Source organism: Pyxicephalus adspersus, chromosome 1 (assembly GCF_032062135.1).
Source record: "Pyxicephalus adspersus chromosome 1, UCB_Pads_2.0, whole genome shotgun sequence".
NCBI lineage: Eukaryota > Metazoa > Chordata > Amphibia > Anura > Pyxicephalidae > Pyxicephalus > Pyxicephalus adspersus.
In genome coordinates, this window is record NC_092858.1 from 25,420,825 (window position 1) to 25,447,117 (window position 26,293).

Consider the following 26,293-nt stretch of genomic DNA (forward strand, 5'->3'; position numbering starts at 1 on the left):
TGTAATTATTACAGCTAGACGGCTAAAAAAAAAAAAAAAAAAATATATATATATATATATATATATATACACACACACACACATACATACACACACACACACACACACACACATATACATACATACATATATTATATCCTTGTTCAAAGCTTTGCAAACTAAACCTAAAATGTGATCCCTGCAATTTCATAATTAACATGTAACCCACAACCATTTTAATGGATTCCTGTCCAATGCCCATATAATCAGCATACAAAATATATTATATTTTTATAAGATATATATATTAAACCAAACAATACTGCTATGCTAACACATAAAAGCATAGTAACTACTGTGAATTCATATCTATTAACCATACAGTTTAGTTCACAGTAACTGGTTCATAGTTTCTGTAATCTGGTATTTTTTATTAAAAAGATGATGCCTAACAAATACGTGCAGCATCTTTACCAAGCCACTAATGGGTCCTTCAAAATCTGTCCCATTCGGTCATCTTTTGGGAGTTCTACACACAACTTCAAATCAATTTTGAACAGTGTTTTTTACAAAATAAATACGTTTCACCTAATGTGGCCTACATTTACCTACCTAGCCCCTTTATAAAGTTGATGACACTCGCTCGACCCCAGCAAATGGCGGTCGTCTCCATAGGCTCGACAAAATAAGTCCAATGGTTATAGTAAGTCGGTAATTCTGAGAACAGTTGAGCACAGTTCCATGGTGCCTTCTCTTGCCTTATCGTTAAGTTTTCAGGAAGGCTGGTTTCCCAGGTGGACACAAATCTGCATAAAGCACTGTGTGGCTATGTGTTACAGACCGCCCACTGTTTCTCTGCGAGGTATGAAAGGGGTCATTTTTAGCCTGACTGTAATCACACCTACAACTAGCACAGTCTCTATATTTATCTCCGCTACGTGCAATGCTGACACATAGGAGCCTCTGAGCTCTCTCCAAGAACATGACACTGGCCAATGCAGTTTGTGGTAAACAGGGACACATCTCCAAAAACATTAGATGCCAGGGGATAGGAATGTTATAAAGAACATGGGAGATTAGGAGAACGTGTCAAATAGATAATACAGATCACAACAGCATAAAAACAGCAACTAAAAGAACACAGGTAAAATACAGCCAGCCCATAACCATTCAAAACAGATACTTCTTTGGGAACAGATATTTTTTACCAAAAATCTCAGTATGCACTTAATGAAAAAGCTGTAACACAGCCGCAAGAGAGAGACAACTTCTTTATGGCTTTGTGAAAGGGGCAGTAAAAATGAGTTGAAAAAAAGCTTATTATCTCCCAGAGCTACAGTAGTCAGATGGTGCTTCTACTTATTTAAAACTGAGACATCGGCTTTGTGTAGAGGTGTCCCAGAAAAGAGAAGTGTATCAGAGCCCACCTCGGATTCTCCGTTTTCTATACAAACATAGTGTTTCCCCATCTGGCAATTACCACAATGCCACCTCCCAATATTAACAAACAAAACATAAAAACATCAAACAGGGCTTTTAAGACATTAAACAATTAACTATATATAAGTTATTAAAATAAAATATTTATTGTATATGAATAAAAATGTTTTTCAAAATTACAGTACATCAATAATATTTTTATCTTTTTTATACTCGTTCAAAGCATTTAGCGGAAATATATACTGCTTAATCAGGAACATATCTTTAAAATACGAGACATAATTAACTCCTACAACTCAGAATTAATAACCTGGTGAGTTTCTTTCAAAGACTGGTCCGAGGGTGTAGCAGACCAGTCGATGGAAGTAGTCCAACCTCAAATGTATGCATATAAATATATACCCAACCTTATAATATTTCCATACTCAAATGACAAAGTTAAGTCAAGCACCAATTTTGCCTTTTGTATATAATGAATCCAACACCAAAACTGAACCAGGCACCAACCAATTGGTTGGTAAATAGTGTGGAGCGAACTATATATGAAAGGTTCTTTAAACCCAATGTGGAGGACAGATGGAGTTCAAGTATGCAATGGACTTCTCACCAGACATAATGGAATGGAACAAGTCGCTTGTCCATTTCTGCCATTAATTAGTAAATAATTGAATTATTTATTATGGCCAGGCCTGGACAAATGAATACCAATATGTCTCTTATTTTTAGTGAGATCAATAAATCAATCAATCAATTTTCTGTCTGAGAAGCAGAGCAGTGTTCTCTCCAGTAATTTGTTCTAAGTTGAGTGGAAAGAAGCTGGAGGTTGGCAGGATAACACCTGACAAACCTAGTGTTCCCAGTTGTTGTTGCCATTGGAATCCAGTGACTCCTACTATTGTGTCAGCTTTTACTGCCCCCTCTTTTCTTTGTTCCACTTTCTGATGCCCATCCCCCTAGGTACATTCCATTTTTCCATCATCTTTGTATTATACCCCAACTGTCCGATGTCCTTGTATTGTGACCCAACTTTTCAGTAACTACCCACAAGCAACTGTATGGTTACAGAAAAGTGCTAGATGGTGCGCCCAGCTAAAAGAGACTTGGTGAAACCCTGTAGAATGTCCGGTTCTTTTTTAAAGCCTGTATATACAACTCAATGACTCGTTTGCATTAACTCAATGCAGTCACAAACTGTACCTTAAAACAAGCAGCTATGCTGTGCTCTCAGGAGTTAACCCAAGGTTCTTTGGGAATCCTTTTTCATGTTAATACTTTTTCGGAAGACAAAATACTGTGTAAAAATTTAAAGGAGACTGAAAAAAGAAAGCTAGACTGCAGAGACCATGGTACATTCACATTAAAACATACAACCAAAGGAACAGAAAGTGAATTCAGCTACATACAGTACATAGATATACACACGTATGTGTAAAAAACACAACACAATAACATTTAACTTGCCCAGTGAATAGACCCAACCCATTTAATAAATAACCCCGGTGTATAAGCACCCACACCTCTACTACATCAAGATGAGTGACAGTACAGCTCACATAAAGCATTATTATTATAAAGCAGTGAATCAGATATTTGGCAGACATTCCCTGGTGGAGAATGTTTCAGATATGTGTTTTCAGGAGTGACTGATGGCTGTGTTATAAATATACCCATATGCATAACTGAAGTTTATTCTAAATACTTTTAAATATTTACTTCAGTATTTACAGGGCTTTTGGTTTGGGTTGGCGAGTGGAATATTTATATATAGATAGGTTCCAGATCTTAAGTTTTAACCTCATACTAGGTTAGAGGTCTATAAGTTGCATTTTTCATTACTGGCAGTTCAATATAAAAGTCTGTTCTCTTACTGTTCCAAAATTGGCACTGTAGAAGCTATTTTTTTCTTCTTTCTTGGTTTATATTTGATGTAGTATAAAAGTTTAGTTTTGGCATGCTGAGGATGCAGATGCAAGGTGACTATTTATAAATTGTTCATTGTCCACCTATAAAATTAACAGCATTACAGACATAGGAACATCATGAACATGGTCACAGAATAGGGGTATTCCAAAAAATACTTTAATATTTCACATAAGAATTTATTTATGTTTTAACATAAAAGGCAGTATTCCTACAGTCAGGCTTGCCGGGTGACAAGTAGGGCCATAGCATTTCTACAGAGCACTCTGTGCATTAAATAAAAGCATTACTAAGCTAAGCTGTTACCAGACATCAATAGTTTTTGTGTGAATGGAAGTCGATGATTTCATCCTAGGCAGCGGTTCCACATACTAACAAAGCAAGCACAGTGCTCGCATCTTGCCAATAGTTGGTGAGAAACCACACACCCAAAAGGAAAAGTACACATTGAACATCTGCCGGGGAAGCAAGTCATTTTACTGGTTTTAAATGGTGATTATATGGTCTAAAAAGCACACTGAGAAAACCAAATTTTAAGTATTTTGTTTACAGGGCTAGCTAATAATTATGAACCTAAGGAGAGCACAATTAAGATTCTTTTCGGAAATTGCTCGCCTCTCAGTAGAAAGATGATGACTACCATAGGAAATAATCCGCTGCATAGCTTGGAGAAAATCTATTAAATCCATGCTGCAACATCATTCACAGGCATACCAGTATTTGTAATGTTGGACAAAGACTATTACATACCATGTACATCACAAACACCCATTCATTCCCACTTGCCTTTCTGACCTGGTAAAAAAAAAATACTCCCCTAGCCGGTCTCTTCTCTCCTCCAATGACCTACTACTGAATTCCTCACTCATAACCTCATCACATGCACAACTCCAAGACTTTTCTACAGCTGCCCCGACTCTCTGGAATGGTTTTCCTCGTCCTATTCGGCTTGCTCCTACTTTCTGGATACTAAAAACCCATTTTTTCAAACTTGCCTCCCCTATTTCCTTCTGTTTTTTGAAACTGTCACTACTTCCCACCACTATATATCTCCCCTCCTATTGTGAGTTACTTCCCCCACCTCCTAGATTGTAAGCTCTTCGGGGCGAGGTCCTCTCCTCTTGTGTCACTTTCTGTATCTGTCTGTTATGAGCAAACCCTATTGAATGTACAGTGCAGCATAATACGTTGGTGCTATATAAATATTGTTTATTAATAATAACAATAATAATAATAATAATACCCCCATGATAAGTTTTCCTATAACTAAGCACCATTATATCATTTAATCAAGTTAGTATATTAAGTTTTGTGGTCAGTTCTCAAAAAGGACACTATTGCCAGCCACAAACATGAGAAATTTGAATTACTTATTATTAAATCACTTAAAACATTTCTACCACCAATGGTTCCCATTAAAACCAACAAAGATAACTTTTGGTGTTAGGCTGTCTTGATTCACTTGGCCATTTCTGCAAAAGGGTGTTATGAAATTGGTTATAAGTTATAAGAATATCCTTAACCAGGGTTCCTTGTACCCAAGGATTCCTCCAGAGGTGTCAAGGGTTTCCTAAGGCTGCGGCTGACATTCTGACTACCACTCTTCTAAAGGTTTTTTTTCCACCACCAATGTAGGAGGCACTTTCCCACCGGTTTCCACTGGGCTAATGTATGGGCACTACAACAATAAAAGACTCATCAAGGTTTACTTTCATAAAATAAAGTTAAAACAAGATTTATTTTGGAAGGTAAAGCCAGAAAAACCTGCACTGTTAACCAGATTTGAAGTCTTTTATTAGGAAACTGCTTTGGAGCTCAACCCTGCAGCATATAATCAAACATTTCAGAAAAACCCATTAGGTAAGCACAAGAGTAAAATGCCCAAAAAAACACACCTGTAGCTTTTTGAATTTATATACAAGTTTGCTGAAGACCTTTTATGGCTGATCTTTCACTAACATGGAAGGTCCCCTTCCCAAAAAGCCAACCATAAGTAGGTGATAGAAGTATCTAAAAAAAGAAAAATTAAAATGATACTTCGCTTATCCCCGTCTTTTAGCCTATGGCACCTTAGGGTGGATGACTTCATCGTCCTTCTGAAAAGATTCCCATGGAAAGTAGAGAAGACACAATCTTGTGGGAAGACATTCTTGTAATTGTCTGGAGTGTCTTCTGTCAAGATTGTGCTAGTTTTGCATTCCACACGACAGTGACATCATGCCTGGTAAGTTATAAATTAAATTTTCTTTCCAGGTATTTTTTTTTTTTTTTGCCAACATTAGATCTGAGAAGGGGACAAAGAAAGTGTAAGTAGACCCTTAACATTAGGAATATCCTCTTTCTAGGATTTATCTTTTTTTTTTTTTCTCGATACAGAGTTCTAGAACTGAACTGCTGCAGCATGTGGAACTAACAAGGTAGGAGCAGACCTAATGGGTCCGATTTAATAAAGCTCTCAGGGCTGGAGAAGATACACTTTCAGCAGTAAAGCTGGGTGATGTAGCAAACCTGGAATGGATCTAATACAGGATTGAAAACATTTGCTAACAAATAGCAAATGCCTTTTAGGAACTCCAGTCCTGTTTTGCTGGATCACCAAGCTTCACTGATGAAAATGTATCCTCTCCAGCCTTGGAGAGCTTTATTAAATCAGTCCCAATATGCCTACTTATTTTTAACAGCAATTCCAAAAAGGTAAAACCCCATCAGTGAATTGCTTATGCTACCTAGCAAATATTGCTGTACTTCCTGCATGATTTTAGAAAGCTTAATTTTTAAGTATGACTAAACTTAATCTTGACAAATTACTTAAAATATAATAAAAATATAGTACTGTTTTGACCAACCAACTAGTAGAAGTGAAAAACTGGTTAACCACGGCAACTGATCTTCATACCGTAGCACCTAAAATATATACTTTCCTGAAGGTGTGCACGTCCCAATACAAAGAAGTGGAAAATTTTATAATAGTAAAACAACAATAGAAATGTTTGAAATAGAAGATAGCAGTAAAATAAATCCTGACACAAACATCACTATTTTTTAAAAAAAAATTAACTACTGGCCAATCAAATTCAATAGTGAGAAACAAATGTCTACAATTATAACAATAACAGTAACAGAGGATTGACAATGAGTTGCCTATCCTAATAGTGGTCTCCTTGTTCAGGAAATCTGTGATATGCTCCTTTGGGTAATGTATGCTAATCTTTTAAATACTGTAGAGATTATCTCCAGATCCACAAATCCATTTAGGTCTAAGTGTAGGATACACAGCACCAGCAAAGCCATAGGACTTTCTTCAGCCTGGATAATGTTTCCAAGTTTACGTTGCTCTTGTTAAGCATACCAAACTTTATGCATACATAGCACTTGTAGAGATGCATACCAACAAACTTTGCACTTATCTAGATGCACTGCCTGACCCTGAACACCATTTCATGTGTACTCATGAACCATTGTGGCAGGTAATGCAGAATTTTAAACATCCCATGAGCTTTATCATACTCCTTTCACTGATAAAGACATTCGGCAGAATGACTTTAGTTCCTACATTCTTCTACACAGAGGAGTTAAGGTCAGCCCCACGTGAATATTTCTGTTTGTGTATAGCATATCAGGAATTACCTGATTTTTTTTTTATTATGAACACCCTGGTTAGGTCGACTGGAATTATTTCTGGGCATAATAAAAACATTCATCTGAGGGAAACATTTATTGCCCTGCTCAGTAAACATACATGTGCTTGTATGCCATTTCTGAAAGTCTAGATTATGATTCTTGGCAACAAAGGTTTTTTCCAATCAATTGCTATTGTTTTCCTGCTCCAATATTAGCAATCAATTGGTGCTGCTCTCCACACCAAATCTAATACAATTTATTCACCGCAGGGGAATGTGGATGTTTGCATAAGGATCTTTCAATTTCTGTTTCAATTTTCCATTCAATTTTCTGTTACAACATTGAAGTACGTAGTTACCTACTTCTTGATAAAAAAAAGTTCATTAAAAATTAGCTTTCAGTTGATGTAAACCTTCATTCACCGTTACAACATTACAGATAGCAATGAATACCAGAAAAAAACATGTATTTGTAATTTTAAAGAGATTAAAGACTTGCATTTGCTACCTAGAAAAAAAAATGTTTCACTTGCCAAGAATTTTTCAATATATTTAGTGTATTTCAGGTCTGCTGAATGCAGAAATTGCATCAGTTTCACTGAATTGACTTTAGTTCTTGTGATACAGGAATTGGAATAGACAATTTTACCAACATCAAATGTTAACACAGCATATTAATATCAATCTTTATTTACACTAATGTTTTTGCACTTTATATATCAAAAATGTAGCATTATTTTCATGAAACTTTCATTCGCCTTCTTTTTATTCATACATTTTCTTTTTTTACCGAAATAGGAGCACTTCAAAAAAAAGTTGTTTAAATGACCCTAATCTATTTTGCTACATTTGTGGTGAATATTCTGAACAAAAACATTACTGAGAGAAAAAACATTATAGAATTTGGGAAACAAGCATATCTTGCATATTTTGGTATTAAACTAGGGGACCAAGATAAGTTTTGGGCTCTCCATATGGTATGCAAAACTTGTGCAGAGTGTCTACATCAGTGGAAAAATAGAAACTGAAAAATTTGAAATTTGGTGTACCTATTGTATGCCGAGAGCCCAATAATCATCCTAAAGATTGTTATTTTTGTGCTGTGAATGTAAAAGGTTTCAATAGTTACAAGAAAAAGTGGGAGTACCCGGATTTGGAATCAGCAAGGCGACCTGTGCCGCATGGTGCTGATGTTCCCATACCAGTGTTCAGGACACTCCCTGATATTCCTGTATCCGACATGGAGGATATACAGGGTATGGAGTGTAATCCAGGAGTTAGCAGTGGAAGTGAATAGGAAGAAAGTGTTTCATCACATCAGCAGTTCTCCCAAGAAGAGCTCAATGATTTAATACGTGACCTAAATCTGTCAAAACAAGCATCTGAACTTTTAGCATACAGGCTAAAAGAAAAGAACTGTCTGAGACCGGAAGGTAAAATAACGGTTATAGAACAGGAGAGGTTACACTCCTACCATGTTTCAGTGAAGATGGAGACTTTGTGTACTGTTGTAACATCCCTGGACTACTAGCCCATATGGGAGTACCAGAATACCAAGCAGAAGACTGGCGGCTTTTCATAGACCGTTCCACTCGAAGTTTGAAATGTGTTTTACCGCCTAATAGCAACTGCTATGCATCAATTCCAATTGGTCACTGAACAAAACTTAAAGAAAAATATGAAAATATCAAAATGGTCTTACAAAAGCTTTGCTATCATGAACACCAATGGTCCATATGTGTCGATTTAAAAATTGTGAACTTTCTCCTAGCAAAGTGGATACACAAAGTACCCATGTTTCATCTGTTTCTGGGACAGTAGAGCAAAGCAGGATCACTGGAAAAAAGTAACATGGCCTTCAAGGAAAAACATGAATAAAGGTGCAGCTAACATCATTAACGAGCCAATGGTTGACAACCACTCCACTACACATAAAGTTGGGATTAATGAAGCAATTTGTTAGAGCTCTGTACAAGGACGATGATTGCTTCAAATACATTTGTTGATTCTTCCCTGGATTGAGTACTGAAAATATTTAAAGCAGGAATCTTTGATGGACCCCAGATTCGGAAACTGAGAAATTATTCAAATTTCACAGTTACATGACTGATACTGAAGCTTCTGCCTGGCACAGCTATGTCACGGTTGTCAAGAACTTTTTGGGAACCCATAAAGCACAAAATTAGGAACTGGTACAAAACTTGCTCTTAAACTTTAAAAATTTGGGTGCTACTATGAGCATAAAAGTACACTATCTCCATAGCCATTTGCAAACATTTCTAGAAAACCTTGGCGATTTCAGTAAAGAACAAGGGGAGAGATTCCATCAAGATGGAAGAAAGGTAATGGAAGAGAGGTATCAGGACAGATGGGATAGACACATGATGGCAGACTACTGCTGGAGCCTTCAACGCGATTGTCCTGATCATCAGCAAAAAAGGAAATCATACAAACTGAGTTTTTCAATTACTTCTTTTGTGATTAGTTCTGGAAACATACTGACTATAGAATATACTGACATTAAGTATTTAAAAAAATTATTTTGTATACATAGGCATATCTAGTTTAATTTTGCTTAATTTTCATTTTTCATTAGTTTTCTATGAGGTTATTATTGAGATCATTATATAAAAAACTAGAGCCAATCTAGCAAAACCAAAACCATATTTGGAATCTGTGCATCAAACATTTCCTAAAAGGACTTTAAACTATTTGGCAAGAAACTGTTTGCTGACCAGCATAATCAATCATTACGATAAAATTATCCTCATTGCCACCACTAGGGTCATGGATGTCCCAGATTCACCAGCTGAGCATTTCTACAATAACTGGCTGATCCTGATAAACTTTGTAAGGGCAGTATTAGGACTGTAATGTTTTGGTGGGATTTCTACACCTTTGTAGAGACGACTGACAAAGTAATTTCATGGGAAGAAAAGTGCAAATTTTAGATTACAGGTAGTCCTCGGGTTACATACACGGTTGGGACTGTAGGTTTGTTCCTAAATTGAATTTGTATGTAAGTCGTAACAGGTACAATATTTTATTAAATGCAATTAGGACAGATGTTTGTCTAAACATATTATTAGGCAGAGTAGTGTCAGTTACTGTGTAATATCCCCACCATGAGTTAATCACAAACAACACAGAGAAAAAAAACTTTATGGAGCCTAGACATTCAATAACTTCTATAGCAAGCTGTGCTTTGATATGCAAAAAGAAACACCTGCAGAGTTTGTCTTGGACATTAAAAAGTTACAAGATGTTACAGATCAGCTTAGCTCTTAAGCTGCGTACACACTTCCAATTTTTATCGTTGGAAATGAACGACGAACGAACGACGAACGATCGATTGGGCAAAAATCGTTCGTAAAAAAAGAAACCAACAACGCCGACGAACGAGGATAGTCGTTGGAAATGAACGCCCGGACCGGCGGATCGGATTGGACGTCGATCGTTGACCATCTATCGTGTGTACGGTCGTTCATTGATCGTCCATGGTCTGAGCATGCGCGGTGAACGAACGTTCGCTCACTTCCTGTGGTGCACGTCACTTCCTGTATCGTTCAAACGATCGCATCTATCGTGTGTACAATTGTCTGCGAACGATCGTGTCGTTATCTGTATGTACAGGATCGGTGCTATACGATCGTTCGCAGATATCGTGCAGGATTGTTCGTCGTTCGTTTACCAACGATAATAATTGGAAGTGTGTACGTAGCTTTAAGATCAACCTCTGCTGTGTTTAGCAAAAGATTTCTTCTGCAAGTCATGCAAACCTCCCCCCTTATCAAGCCTTCGTCCTGCACAGAGTGAGCAGGAAAGCCCAGTTCGTATCTAGGAGGCGTCCATATGTTGGATGTCCTTAACTCGAGGACTACCTGTATACTTTAAAAAAACTCCCAGAACTGCAAGATCTATAAAATTTTAAGATGCAAAAATCCTTAGGTCATTAGGGCAAGTTGCTCTGTAAAGCTGCATGTATTAGGTAAAAGCATGTACTGATCCAAACTATGGAGAGGAGGATCTCAGGATAGACGTATAAATTGTTTTGTTGCTCTATGCCAATTCCCATAACATTCAGTCACATTGACACCCCCATAACCCAGAAAAAGAAATTGTACCCACTAGGAACACAGACAGAAATAAAAACATGAAGGTTCTAACCCTTCCCTACTCATTCTAAAACTAAAAAGCAATCTTATATACATATACACACACACACACACACACACACACACAAACCTCTGTAGAGAAAATAATTTAGATTTAATGATTTGTGCACTATCCCTGAGATCATTGCTTCAGGTAAAAAGAACCCTTAAATATCCTTAGGTGATACAGAATACAGGAAAACACAGTAAATAAACTAATTACTGATATTCTTTGATTTCTCTGAGTTTTCATTTTGGTGTCTGGTAGATATTAAGCTTCTCTCTCTCACTGCAGTCTCTGTGGATGACATCAGTGGGTGAACATTTCCCTTCATTGCTGTTGTTACTCAGGAGGCCCCTGTTATGACTCGACCACAACACAGCCAAATCAGGGCTCCTGTCTTCAATTCTATTGTTTTATTTTAATAACTAAATAGTTTCCTTTGTAAAGGGCAAACCAAGAGCTTCATAATGATGTTTAGGAAATCGTAACATTTCCATCTGGCTTATAACCAACCAATGCATTTCTTTGTCTTCACATTCAGTAATTTGCTGCAATCAGAAATAGAAGAGTGAATGACGCTATTATTTGCTTCTGTACATTTAGAATTCTGGGGCTGACTAAATGGATTACAATTGTAATGCTTACTATAACACTAAAAAATGCAGAAATAAATAATTCAATTGTTGTATGGCATGGGAGACATTGGAAACATATGGTGATGGTATATCTAGAAGTAGTCAGTTACATTCCACTAGACTTTTTCTAATGTTGAAGACATTTTGCAGCAACACAATAGATGCTAATTCATCATTGTGTGTGTATAATGGCTGGCAAGGTGCCTACTATGGTTGATAGAAATTATCCAGTAAAGGTCTATAAAGCCTCGCCGTCTATTAAATCACCTACCCAAAAAACAAAAACTACAGCTATCAGAACAGCAGTTTCCATCTTTGGCTTCTTAAAAAGTTGACATTGTACCCAATTTTTATAAATAATGCACAGAAGTCTAAAAAAATTACTTTAAAAATGGCACTGTGCTTATTTGCAAAGCCATTTCTCCCTTACAAATCCACCAATCATATTGAATACATTTTGGAATGGTGTTAATGCAACCTTTACGGGGTAAAGAATGGCATCAATAATACCCTTGAGTTTTATGGAAAGAGATCAAATGCCCAACAGAGCTGCTTTACAATGCCAGAAGACTGACCTATGGAAAATAAGACAGAACCAATTATTGTTTAGGTGCTTAGACTACCACTATGATGGCAACACATTTTCACAGTCTTAATCTAATTGAAGGGTTATATACTTTATATTGACTTTTAAACCTTAAAGTAAAAGTAAGTGATACTTTTAGGGTGAAGCTCTTTAGCATCTGCATGGGCAGTTGAAAGTAAATGGAACGTTAACAAATACATCATATATCTGCTCACACAATAGTATTTTACAGATATGTATTGTATTTCCAAACACACACACACACACAAGCACAGGAATTTCGGACTAAACACAGACATTCAGAGCTGTCTTACATACAAAAGGGAAGTCAAAGGGTGCATAGTAGACACCACAGACTGTTCAGTATAAAACTTAGACCTGGACAGGTGGCAGCCATATCTTTTGTAAGAAATATGCTCAATGTATATTGTGTCCCCATGGCTGTAATAGACAGACACAAAACAATGGAAAAAGCCACTGAATACGGTCAGATGCCATGCCTTAATCTTTTCATGTCAACTAGAAAGAATGCACAAATCACAATCTTTCCTGAACAAACCACTAGTCCTAACAATGGCAGACGTGTTTGAAGTTCAGCCTGTGAATCAACCATACAAAGCAAGGTGTTAGCATTTGCAGGATTACCAAGTGCAAAAAAGACAAAATAATGCAACCACCATAGAATATAGACCCTGTTAGAAGACAATTATCTGGTTGGCGATCCCATGCTGTAGGTCATCGCAGGAAAGTGAGTCCTGTTTACTGTATTTGAGGGCATCATTTGCAGCAGCAGAGAAGATCAGTTAAATAGCAGTCAGTGCCATGTGATATCCCCGGTTTCCCTTTGGCTGTGAATGGTCTCTCAGCATCCTCTGCTCTGAGACTCTGCAGCTGAACAGGATTTAGAGTTGTGCTGAGACCAATGAGCAGAGTAATTCCTGATCTCAGTCCTAGGCTGCTCGGTCTTTATAGCCTCCCTGCTCCCAGTGATCTGTGCCTATTTTAGTGTTCAGCTGGGCTGACTTACTGCTGTTGTATTGTCATTATTTAATTTAATTGAATGTTGCTGACTTGGTCTGTTCCTGACTCTTGAATTGTACGCTGCCTGGACCTAACTTTTGCTTGTCACCATGAATGCTTTCTGTTTCCCCTTGGATACCTCATCAGGTAGACTGATCATCCATGTATAACCTTTAGATTAGTATTCTCGATTTACCGATGTAGAACCTTGCACTGCTTTATTTATGGGTTCCTGGTCCTCTGCTAGCCCTTCCCCAGACGCCACCCCTTGGAGACCTAGTTCTGGGGCAACCGTCTGCTGGGAGACGAAACCAGTCTCTGGCTGAACAGGGGCTTTTTATAGCCGAAAAATGCAGCATTAGGTTGGACAGTTGTCTAGCAAGTACTGGTGCTGGACTAGGGCCTCACACTCTAAAGGTCAAAAATCATTTTCAGCAGATGCATATGGATTGGAAAAACTGTGTGGGTTGGTCATTTGAAGAACTGATACACACCGCCTTTATTTGTGTTCACTAGTCACATGGAAACCTCTTGACCATGAATAGATTTTAGACCTTCTACAGACCTACAAAGCTTACTTTGCATATATGAAACAATTTTAAAAAAAGAGGATTTTTTTATTGATTTCTTTGTCTTGTGCGAAGTTTATTTGCCTCCTAATTCATCCCACAGCTGTGCCTGTCAAGAGACAGAACAAGTCTATAACTTTATTCATGGCCTAGCACAATCACCAATTTACAGCGACTGATTACACAACCAAGGCTAGTGAGCACAATAGGGCTGCCATTATTACATCATGGTATAAATTAATGGCAAACAAAGCCTATCGACTGAACACGTGTGGTTTCCATGACTATCCCATTGTGCATTATTCAGCAATCCCAACTATTGAAAACAGTCACATGCATTTAGAAAAAATAAATGATAAACAGTTCTTTAAAATAAATTATTTTTTTTACAAAAATCTCTGAATGTTATTATTTTATGTATATAATTATATGTGTACCTAAAAGTGGACCTGAACTCCAAAAAAGAACATTTGTTATGGTATGGGGTCCATCAAGAAATGGTAATTAAGCCCAAGCAGTACCCTGAAAGATGTTTTTGTCTTGAAATTCTCATGAAGATAGCACTGTACTTTTCTACTACAGTTTCACAGTTATATATCAGTCTTGTGACATTCTTTTAGAGTTTAGATTTAGAGTGGGATTTTGAGATCACACTAATGTGCAGCCCACTATTTATAGCTGGAAACTGGCAGTGCACGAAAATCAATTCTTCTGTCATATTCTTTCTGTAGATATGTGCTGTCTTAACTTCACCTACCACAACCTGATTATTGCTCATAAATCATCTGATGGTGTGTCATTAGGGTTGTAGTTCTGAGCTCTGTAAAGCTCCACAATGCCTTCAGCTACAAGAGTTTGGTGCTCTAGCCCTTATCGTCCTTTGAAGCTAAAAGCATTGTGGAGCAAAAACTCCACAAAGTTACCAAACACTGAGTGTTCTCTGCAGCAGCTCAGGCCACCATACTCCCAATTCTAAGCATTAATTCAGCAGCCATTCACAGAATATTGCTAATTAGTCTTCTGATCACGCGTCATTGGAGTTGCAGCTCTAAATTGTGGACCCCAAAGCTCCACAATGCTTTCAGCTACTACTGGCCCTTACTGACCATGGTAGCTGAAGGTACTGTGGGGCAAACATTCACAATGAAGTTATGATGTCCATCGAGTCCTCTCCCCAGCAATTCAGGCCACTATGCTCCCCTTCTAAGCTGCCTTTCATCATTAAAATCTCTAAATTCTAAAATGTGAACACAGAGAAGGAGTCCTGAGAGAGAGATGAAGCTGAACTGAGAGACAGACTTCAGTGATTCTAATATGGGCTGGATAGATCGATTGCTCCACAATATCCACAGCTACATTGGCCAGTGTGGACTTGTTTTAAAGTCAATATACTTCATATCAAGAACGTATATACACACTTGAATATCCACACCCAGGCCACTGATTCATATTATGAGCATGTACTTTGTCAAAACATGGGTCCTTCAATGTTGTAAACACTGACTTGTTTAAAGTTTGTGTAAAGGCATTTTTTAATTTAAGTTTTGGATAAATAAGGAAAGGGATGGAGCCTCATTACAGATTTTATTGCTGTCTATGTCACTGCTGGAAAAACTCACGCACTTCATTGGGCCTGGTAACCATTGTCAAGACAAAAAGTGAGGGAAAACTCAACAGTTTGAGTGTCATCACAGCAAAAGGTAAGGGAAAATTCCTAATGTAGACACCAATTCTGAGCATAAATCTCTGGCCTTAAAATTTTGCACATTTTGTAGAGAATTCTTTAGTTTCCTGCTGTATTTTAAGTGAAGGGAAATCTCCCTATTGGGCTGCGGACATTAAACAATAACCAGATAGGATTTTAAACCCTTCTAATCCTCCTGTTTTATACAAAACTAAAAAAGAGGTAAGTGCATTTTCTGTAGTTAAATATTATTTAAAATAACTCTTTGTGTGATATTGGAGTGAGCCAAGCCCATTTGTTAACTGGCTACAACATAACATTTCATCAAGTAAACTGAGATGGGGCTTACTAAAGGTTAAATGCCATATAATGAGCGATAAAAAATGTTCTGCTCTCTGGTGCTGACCATCTCATTCTGTAGAGTTAAGGTAAGAGGCCTGAAACTAGGACTTTGTAAACTAGCTATACAATAAAATGTTGATGTTAGGTATTTAAAATACCAAATAATGGCACAGAAGAAACATGCCCTATGGACAAAGGTCATGACTACTTTTATAGAGCACGTGTGCTTTTATGGTTTACCACAAACAAAAGGGATGTGACCATTATAGACCATTATACAAACATTGAAAGACAAATATCAACAAGACGCGGATAAAGCTTTAGATGTAAATGGCTAAGTATGGATGGAATGTGGCACATTCCAGTAAATAGAGAAACAGATTTAGGCTGCCTACAAACAGCAGTCGAGCCTGAAAACACAACCCAGCCGCCAAACAATCTTAGTCTGCACGTAGGAAACTTGCTTGTTTGTGTCTATAGAGAAGGAAACGCTGGTCCGTTTCGAGTGAAGGAAGAGAGATTTGCTAGGAAAATTCAATCACGGTCCATCAACTTTCCCAAAGCAGGTTAAGTCAAGGTCAAGAAGGTGCCTCAAAACGTATGATCATTCCTGAATGGACTGTAAATCAGATCGAAAAATGGTTTTCTAATGAATCCTTCCTAGATTCTGGAAAGTATATGCGAGGGCATAAAAAAGATTCAATATATCTCTGTAATACATGAACATTTCCTCACTTTTTTCTTTTAAGAATGGATCAAATATAAAAATACCTGGCTGTCAAAAATCCAATAAGCTTTTAAGGTTCTGTTTGGGCTGACAATATAGTACTTTGGCTGCACTACAATCCAACAACACATACAACATGGTCAGACCTTCCTCTTGGACTGCAGAACCCATCTATCTCTTATCCCTTTGTATTCCTCGCCACATAAACACATTGCTTGATACACTATGTAAAAACAAATGGTTTTGGGGGGAGTTATAGGGGAAGCCAATAGTAACTGAATAGGGAAAATAAGGAAAGTGTGACATGTTTCAGAGGGGAGAGGTAGGTCGAGTCTACATTTAGGCAATGCCTGGGAATTCCATTAAAAGCTGAGCTCCTAAACTGTTTAATGTGTCAACATATTTGTAATTCTGTGGCACGAAGATCTAAAAAGTCCTTGCCACACACCACAGCTAGGTCCTGGACTTCTGGGAAGACTATGCAGTTATCAAAGAACAAATCCTTATCCGGGAGCATCAAAGCCTGTGCTTGGATAAGGAAGAACCATCAAATAATGCTCAAGCCACAGTATATGTACTGATAGCACTATGGAAAATAACAGAACCTCAATTACCTGCCTCTTCCTCTGCCATATTGCCCATTGGTGTGCAGGGAATAACTTCAGGCATATATCAATACAGATTCAAATAACTGTGCTCGCCACATGTAAAATAATTTAAATTTTTACAGTATATGCAAACCCACGTACTAACTTCTCATTTAAGTTTTACAATGTCAAAAGGGAAGTACAGTCAGGTATAACCGGTCTCCCAAACCCTTATTACCCATGTAGTTATCCTACCTACCCCTGTCCTACCACATCCCAAAGTGATGTGATTATTTCCATTGCAATTAGAAGCCTATTTTCTCTTCTCTTTGGCTATGATAAGGCAGTGCAAAAAGTACCAACAATGGTTAAGTAGTCCTGCTGTAAGGTAAAATGTGACTGGGTTTGTGTATTAAGATCTACTTTCCCAAAATCACCTAAGCGTGCCCTATTTGCAAATTTTGAATTGCCCTTTTCCAAACTCCTCTCCAGATTGATTACATCTCCGGCAGCTAGAATCACTATTATGAAACAATGGAAGTTTTCTGTTACGTTTTGAATTATATATCTAAGTGAAATAAAACTGGATAATTTTCATCGACTGCAACTTTAGGAATGACCTAGCTGCTTTTCATCATACTTGGGATTCTGGGATAAACCTTGTTGGTTATTTGCATGTCTCTCTAGTTTGGAATCCTCTCTGTCCCTTCCTACTGTTACTTTTCTTTTCTCTCTTTTCTTTCTGGTGGGCTACTGCATTTCTAGATTACTACAATAGTTGTAACTACTCATGGTCAGGTATTGAATCCAAGTATTGTTGCCCTTTTTTGTCATTGTTTATGTTTGTTTTGTTTCTTCTGTTTGTGATCTTTGGACTCCTTAATAAAAACATTGAAATATAAGAGTAATAACAATTGCAAGTTTATTTTCCCACTCCAATCAAAAATGACTGTATCTACCTATATTTGCTAAGACTTAAAAAGAATTAGACACCATTAATTTACAGCAGGTGTCTATTACAGTGCAGGTGGCTTATATTACAGTGACTGATTCACCTGCAGTAAATATATTAACTGCTCTATTTTTAAGCCCCTATAAAATCTTTAAAATTTATCTGTACAACCTGGTTTTAAATTATAATACCCATCTCAGAACCACATACAGGTATAAACAAATACTGCAGTTCATAAAGCCCTCTAAGTCCTCCAGCATGCAGGAACAATGTTTGTGCTCCATAATATGTGTGGAATTTATGGAATTAGGAAGATACAGAATAAAAGAGTATTGCCTGTATTAAAATATTCTTCCATCCCGCTGTAATAAAACAGGTCAAGGTTTATGCATACCAGAACTAAGCTGCCTTTATAACAACTGAAAGTACAGCAATGGACTGAAATAAAAAATAAATTCTGTTACACAACCTGCACCACAGAGACCATTATAACAGGAAGCGTTAAGGGATAAAGGATCATACTTTATTAAAATTCATTGTTTTGAGTGGCTCTGTGAACAAGAAATCAAAAAAAGAATTTTGGGTAAACGTCAGCAGGTGAAATAGTCCATCACATGGGCTGTGCCCACCTGCTGCAAGCAATCCAAGCTTCAACATCCTTAAGCTACATGCCCATCAGATGATTCTCGCCTGAGATGAACTGTCAGTGCCTCATCAATGCATTTCATCAATCTGTTGTGTTGAATTGATAAACAACTGATCAGGAACAAATGCTGTGCTCTCCTATGAAGGACAGTACTGCTCCCTCGTCCTCCCCCTTTCGCTTTACATTGAGCAGAACTATGTTGTGTGTACAGCAATCGTTCAATCATTGCGTTTTGTACATACTGCTTAGTAATGTGTATGCAATTTGGACAGAGACTCCACTCTACTGCATCTAATGTACAGAAACAATGACATCACTGCACAAAGATGACATCACTACTTACCCAACAGAAATATATATGACTGAAACTGAATAGTAAGTGTGTGCATATTGATCGATCTTATTACAACAGGATGGAGTAGTATTTGAAATATGTGCTACATGTAGCTTGTACCTGCATCAGCCCCATAGAGAATGAATAGGGAGGGGCAGTACTGCTCACTGTCAACTTTGCAGATGTTGATTCTTTAAGAAGCAGCACTCTGGGGTGAGTGACCAAGTGCCAGCTCGATCCTGAAGCAGGTCTGATATTTAACACATGATATTTTGGATGATTCTAAAGATATTATGTGTCCAATAAAAAGGAGTGATAAAATAGATTAGATATAGATTTGAGGATTTGTGTCATGTATAGATCATCATATAATGGCAGTATTTGATTCTCCACCAGGGAATGTTTCAGTGAATGTCAGATTCAATGCTTTATATATAGACCCCTAAAAATCAATACCAATACAGCTGCAACCTCCATCTAATCTGATACCTTGCTGTGTGTTTGTCCGGCAGAGGATAAACAATACAACTTCAGTTCAGTTTTTCTGATTTGTTTTCTTACCCCATATATAGCGGAGGTGCAGAATTATATAAACACCAACATGTGGGTTTATGCAGCACAGCAGCAGCAAACAAAGTGCAAGCACACCCAGAGCAATGTCATAAAACACAACCAGGGCTGTCAGATCACCAATCAGAATCCAGCACACCATTTCGGACATCTGTGCATTGTCAGCTGGTGCGTTGTTCACTGCAGGTGTTCTAACACTGGAATGATGTTTATGTCAGTGCTATTGTATAACAAGAGGGGACTTGCCGTGAATGGCGCGTTCACACGGTGAAAGAAGGTACAGTCATTGGAAAGTCTTTCGGTTAATGTGCCCAAACAAAGCAGGTCAGCCTGATTGATTGACAAAGTGCTGACCAGTTGTGACTGAGGGAGGCTTTGGGAACCTAGAAGTCCCAGCATGGATGTTCAGTAAGAGCCATGCTGAGTGTTGTAGTCCCTCAATCATGTGCTGTACAAATAGTGCATTATCTATTGATTAGGACTATAGAACAAATGTTAAATTATAATTCCCTGTCATACTTATATAGTGCAATCCACAGTGATCTATATAATGGGCACCCCAGTAACTGGCACTCTGGCCTTGCAGCAGGTATACCATCTGTATGCTCACCCCATGTTATTCAACATCTCAAAAACATACTGGTAGGGTAAAATGGGCTTTAATCCAAAAATTGGACTACATTGGGGATATTAGAATGTGTACACAGTAGAGGACTTTGTACAGCACTCCGTAATATGTTGGCACTACATAAGTGCATGATAATAATGGTCCATAGACGCAGCATGCCAGGTGTCTACATTCTGAACATTGAGCCCTGTGTGTCAGATGTTTGTATATATTGTATGTGTGAAGGGGGTGACATGCATTATGAGTGGCAATGCACACACAGTGAAAGCAGAGATAAAGAAATCACAAATAATGACCCATGAGAATGACTGCCCCCCATATACAGTATCATTTAGGTCAATTATAGATTCATCGCATCTTAAATGCAGCCATGAAATGCAGTGCAGGGCAGGGCAGAGGTGCAGTTGCCATGGGCATCCGATGACTGCAAAATCAGACTGGTTGCCCAGGTAAACAGCACCTGGCACATTACAACTCCAAAGCAGTCTTTTGTGTGTACAAGGCCTGTGCTGGCATCAGACGCCAGTCAGTGCCCATACCCAGGGGGGCAGAAAGAGATGCAAAGGGCAGTGATGCACCGCAACCTCTTCTTCCATGGGCATTGATCTATCTGGAAGGTGGCTGCTTGTTGTCACCACACCTTGCACATCACAGCCCAATGTGAGCAGCAGCAGGCAAGGCCTGGACCAGCATTGCAGGTGCCCAGCTATGGGTAATGGGATCCATGGGCACTGAGGGGCAGGTGAAGGGATGGCACCGTACATTGTACTCACCATTGCTCCAGGATTTCAGCAGATATTTGATGCTGATCTCGAAGAATCCAGAGTCCTGTTGGCTGGCCATGGCTTGTGCAGGGAAGGGAGGCAGCAGGTACAGATGAGGGGCACAGAATACCAGGCTGAGGAAATGAAGTCTGCGGATCCCTTCCTCTCCTTCCTGCTAGGTATTCCTCATTAAAAACACATGAGATGCTCGTCCTCTGCTCCTCCTTCACTGCGGGCTGTCAATGGCTGCCCACAGCATGGCACGGATCAGCACTTCTCATCCTTCCAGGCGGCGGTCTCAGTCCTCCGGTGACGGCTCCCAGGTTCCTGTGCTGCCTCTCTGCTCACAAATCCGGTGTCACCGAGGAGGGAGGAGGAGGATGGGGAGGAGGGAGGGGGGCATGTGAATGAGGCTTCTCTATAGAGCAGAGCTGGTGCGGGCATTACCCATCATCATCTGTTCCTCCCGGGCACAACAGCAGCAGAGCCCCCCAACACAACAACTACATCACAGGCTGGATCATCACCAGGCTGCGGTAACCAGGGGCTGCACCCCAGCGACGGCCCGGCCAGGAGCCGGCCAATCAGAGGACAGATAGGTCATCACGGGGCCCGGTAGATGGACCCAGTCTGAGGATGGCCACCACATACAACACTATATAAATACATATGTGTGTGTGTACCCCTCATATCTATATATATATATATATATATATATATATATATATTACATCATATATGTCTCTAATAGTATAAGTACACCTCATGCATCCATAAATATATGTAATATATCGTATATACTACATCATATCACCTCATTGTATATGTTCCCTCATAGTATATGTGTACACTATATATATATATATATATATATATATATATAATATATAGTATAAACTACATCATATATGTTCCCTCATAGTATATGTGTACACTTCATACATTTATATATACATTTTTATATATATATATATATATAATATATAGTATATACTACATCATATATGTCGCTAAAAGTATATGTTTACACCTCATACATCCATACATTTATATAATATATAGTATGTACTACATCATATAACACCTCATTGTATATGTCTCCCCATAGTAAATGTGTACACCTCATACACACACTGGATATAGATATATACACATACACTATGAGGAGACATATAGAATGTTTTACGATAGATTAGATAGATAGATAGATAGATAGATAGATAGATAGATAGATAGATAGATAGATAGATAGAGGGAAAGAAGTATTTGATCCCCTGCTGATTTTGTACGTTTGCCCTCTGACATGAAATGATCAGTCTATAATTGTAATGTTAGGTTTATTGTAGGTGTGAGAGACAGAATAACAAAAGAACCCACAAAAAAACCAGTGCTCAAAAGTCCGAGCTTGATGTGCATTGAAATGAGTGAAAAAAGTATTTGATCCCCTTTCAACAGCAGGATTTCAGGTTCCCAGGTGTCTTCATTGTATGCAGGTAACGAGCTGAGATTAGGAGCAGCCTCTGTAAGGAAGTGCTCCTAATCCAAGCTTGTTATAGTACCTGTATAAAAGACACCTGTCCACAGAAACAACCAATCAAATTCCAAACTAGCCACCATGGCCAAGACCACAGAGCTGTCTAAGGATGTCAGGGACAAGATTGTAGACCTACACAGGGCTGGACTGGGCTACAAAACTATCACCAAGCAGCTCTGTGAGAAGGTGACAACAGTTGGCGTGATAATTCGCAAATGGAATAAAACACAAAATAACAGTCAATCTCCCTCGGTCTGAGGCTCCATTCAAGATAACTCTTGGTGGAGTTGCAATGATCATGAGACAAAGCTACCCAGAACTACCTCTGTTGGGAACTTGTCATTTATTTCAGGGCAGCTGGGACAATAGTCACCAAGAAAACAATTGGGTGCTACTATAGTGTGATTCCTACTATAGTGTCTATAGTGAATGGTACCATTCAGCTTTCCTCTCCTAGCGACAGATACCATTTCGGAGCAGACTTCCCGACAGTAATTGAACCAGTCAACCACAGTATTTGTGGATCTACCAGTAAGCTTTGGCACTTCTTCCATTGGCATTTGGTAAACTAGCCCTAAAATTTCAAATTACAATGGAGTCTTCCATTCAAATTAGTGTAATGGAAGAATTTGTTCCTCTTTCTTACTGTTTGAACGGACTGACAACCCTTTCTTTTGCACCTCCATACTGGCACATTATGTCCACGGACCTTCTTGTTTGTAAACATCGGCCCACTGGGCCATCGCACTTGCGGCAAGAATTTTCCTCAACCAGGAGACCATGTTGAAGGTGATATGGTGACGACGTTTCTTCACTTTGCACCACTCCAGTATAAAACTCTTGTAACAACTTTTTTGTAAGTGTATGCTTGTTTGTACTGGTTTCAATGGCTAATCCTAATAGGAATTTTATTGAAATAGAAGGTGAATTATTTTTTTAAGGTGAGGTAGTTTTTTTTTTTTTTTTAGTAGGGGTGGTTGATATGATGCTATAATGGTTACTAAGGTAAACAAAGAAGTTTTTGGAGTAGTAGGCTATAAACAGAATGTGATGTAGGAACACAAAATTATGGTAGTAATCACACTATAGTAGTACCAACAATTGGTAACGCACTGCGCCGTGAAGGCCTGAAATCGTGCAGAGCCCACAAGGTATACCTGCTCAAGATAGCACATGTACAGGCCCATTTGCAGTTTGCCATTGAACATCTGAATGATCCAGAGGAGAACTGGGTGAAAGTGTTGTGGTCAGATGAGACCAAAATTGAGCTCTGGCCATGTTTGGAGAAGGAGGAATGTTGCCTATGACCCCAAGAACACCATCCCCACCGTCAAACATGGAGGTGGACACATTATGATTTGGGGGTGTTTTTCTGCTAAGGACAGAAGACACCTTCACGGCATGGAAGGGACAATGAATGGGGCCATGTACCGTCAAATCCTGGGTGAGCTCCTCCTTCCCTCAGCCAGGGCATTGAAAATGGGTTGTGGATTGGTATTCCAGCATGACAATGACCCAAAACACACGGAGAAGGCAACAAAGGAGTGGCTCAAGAAGAAGCACATGAAGGTCCTGGAGTGGCCTAGCCAGTCTCCAGGCTGGTTGATAGGGGATCAAATACTTATTTCACTCATTACAATGCACATCAAGCTCGGACTTTTGAGCACTGGGTTTTTAGGGTTCCTTTGTTGTTATTCTGTCTCTCACACCTACAATAAACTTACCATTACAATTATAGACTTGTCATTTCTTTGTCAGAGGGCAAATGTACTAAATCAGAAGGGGATCAAATACTTCTTTCCCTCACTGTATATATATATATATATATATATATATATATATATATATATATACATATATACACACACACACACCTATATATAGTATATTTATACTACATTATATATCACCCTATGATTATCATCTCATAGTGATACCTTGTATATGTCTCCTCATAGCATATAATTGTACAACTCATACATATTTATTCATATATTATATATATTACCTCATAGTGATATCTTGTATGTGTCTCCTCATAGTATGTATATATACCACTTCATAAATATACATTGTTTATGTTTCTTCATAGTGATGCATTGTTCAGTATATGTCTCCATAACATTTGTAGTCATTGCATTTTTTGAGAAATATACAGAAAGCTCCTTACTGTGGTTTAAATTTTGTTTTACAGTATAAACACCTATAACGGCCTCTAAACGCTCCAACTGAAATCAATCAGGGCGTTTATAATCATTAATGCTTCCATTAACCCATCATGTTTAAATACAGCTATTAAAGACCTAGGGCTAATTCACACTGATGGTGAGGTTGTGTTGCGTTTATCGCTTCCTTGTGCAAGAAATTGCTGCCCCTTGGGGAGGAGATTAATGTATCCCCATTCAACAGACGAAATAATAAGATCAAAAAGTATTTTAAATTGTCTTGTAAGGTGATGCTGTAGTATTTCTACCTGATAGACACCCAACATCTAAAGGAGCAAACATAGAAAGCTGCTATTTGCATAGTAAATAGCAGTAGTAGTAACTATTTGCAAGTATATTATTGCTGACAGCCTGCATTAATTATTTGCACAAAAAAATTCTATAGACTCACGATTTTATGCTTATGCGTAAGTGTATACAGTAAAGCATGATGTCCAACATACCAAACTATCAAACTCAACAAATAACCAAAATCTGAATATTACTTATTAGGCAATATTAAGCAAACCGGATAAACTAAATCAATTACAAATATTCCAGTACATCGAAGGTGCAAACACAGGCCTGGCTTTTTCAAAAATGAAAACAATCTTTATTTCAACTTAATTCCTGTCTCATTACCACCCTGACACCGATTGCCTGATTTATTAAAGCTCCCCAAGGCTGGAGATGATACACTTTCATCATGAAGCTGTGTGATCCAGCAAACCAGGAACAGGTCTGTTTCAGGATTGAAAACATTTGCTAACAAATAGCAAATTACTTTTAGGGGATCCATTTCAGGTTTGCTGGATCACCCAGGTTCACTGATAAAAGTGTATCCTCTCCAGCCTTGGAGAGCTTTAATAAAAACAGGCCCTGAATGTCAAGAAAATCATTATAACACAGACAGCAGTAAACCTGATGCAGCTTCTTTCTCCACATTTTTGCCCAGTAAAATCACATACTACAAGCTTAATCTACCAAAAACCTCCTTTTGAATTTCTAAAGATTACATAATGGCTGACAGAGTTCAAAGAATGCTTAGCGACTTGTACAGCTTCAAACATTCTGAAGATTGCGTCGTTCTTGGAGTTACTGGAAATTCCACTTTATAAGTTTGGTTTGAGTGAGAATACATCAGACAGATTGAGTTCTGGGTATTTGGCACAGGCTGACGCTGGATGCAGTCTGCTCTTTATTTTCCAATGATTTAGGCTAAAGAGAGATTACAGCATTAGAAGATATTGTCAAATATTTTATGCCTGGTCTTTGGAGATGGCACCATCAACGCATTCTACAGATATGGAAATCTATGATGTATTCTGCTAATAACCAGCAGTTGTATTCTCCAATGTAAATTCAGAATGTGAGAGTTACAAAATAGAGTTAGA

General features: G+C 38.3%; 1 protein-coding gene across 8 annotated transcripts in view; it reads right to left on the bottom strand.

The window, feature by feature from the left end:
• The window catches only part of FRY (FRY microtubule binding protein), a 209,062-nt gene that overhangs the window by 124,637 nt on the left and 58,132 nt on the right, over positions 1 to 26,293 (bottom strand). For 2 of the 8 annotated variants that reach the window (XM_072404345.1, XM_072404355.1), the window contains exon 1: positions 21,171 to 21,647. The exons of 1 other annotated variant lie outside the window; for it this stretch is intronic. In XM_072404345.1, the coding sequence (XP_072260446.1) occupies positions 21,171 to 21,240 (70 nt within the window). In that variant the 5' untranslated portion in view covers positions 21,241 to 21,647. Of the gene's footprint in view, positions 1 to 591; positions 773 to 21,170; positions 21,658 to 26,293 lie in introns of those variants that run through there. 5 more of the 8 variants (XM_072404400.1, XM_072404391.1, XM_072404338.1 and 2 more) reach the window with 4 other exon arrangements.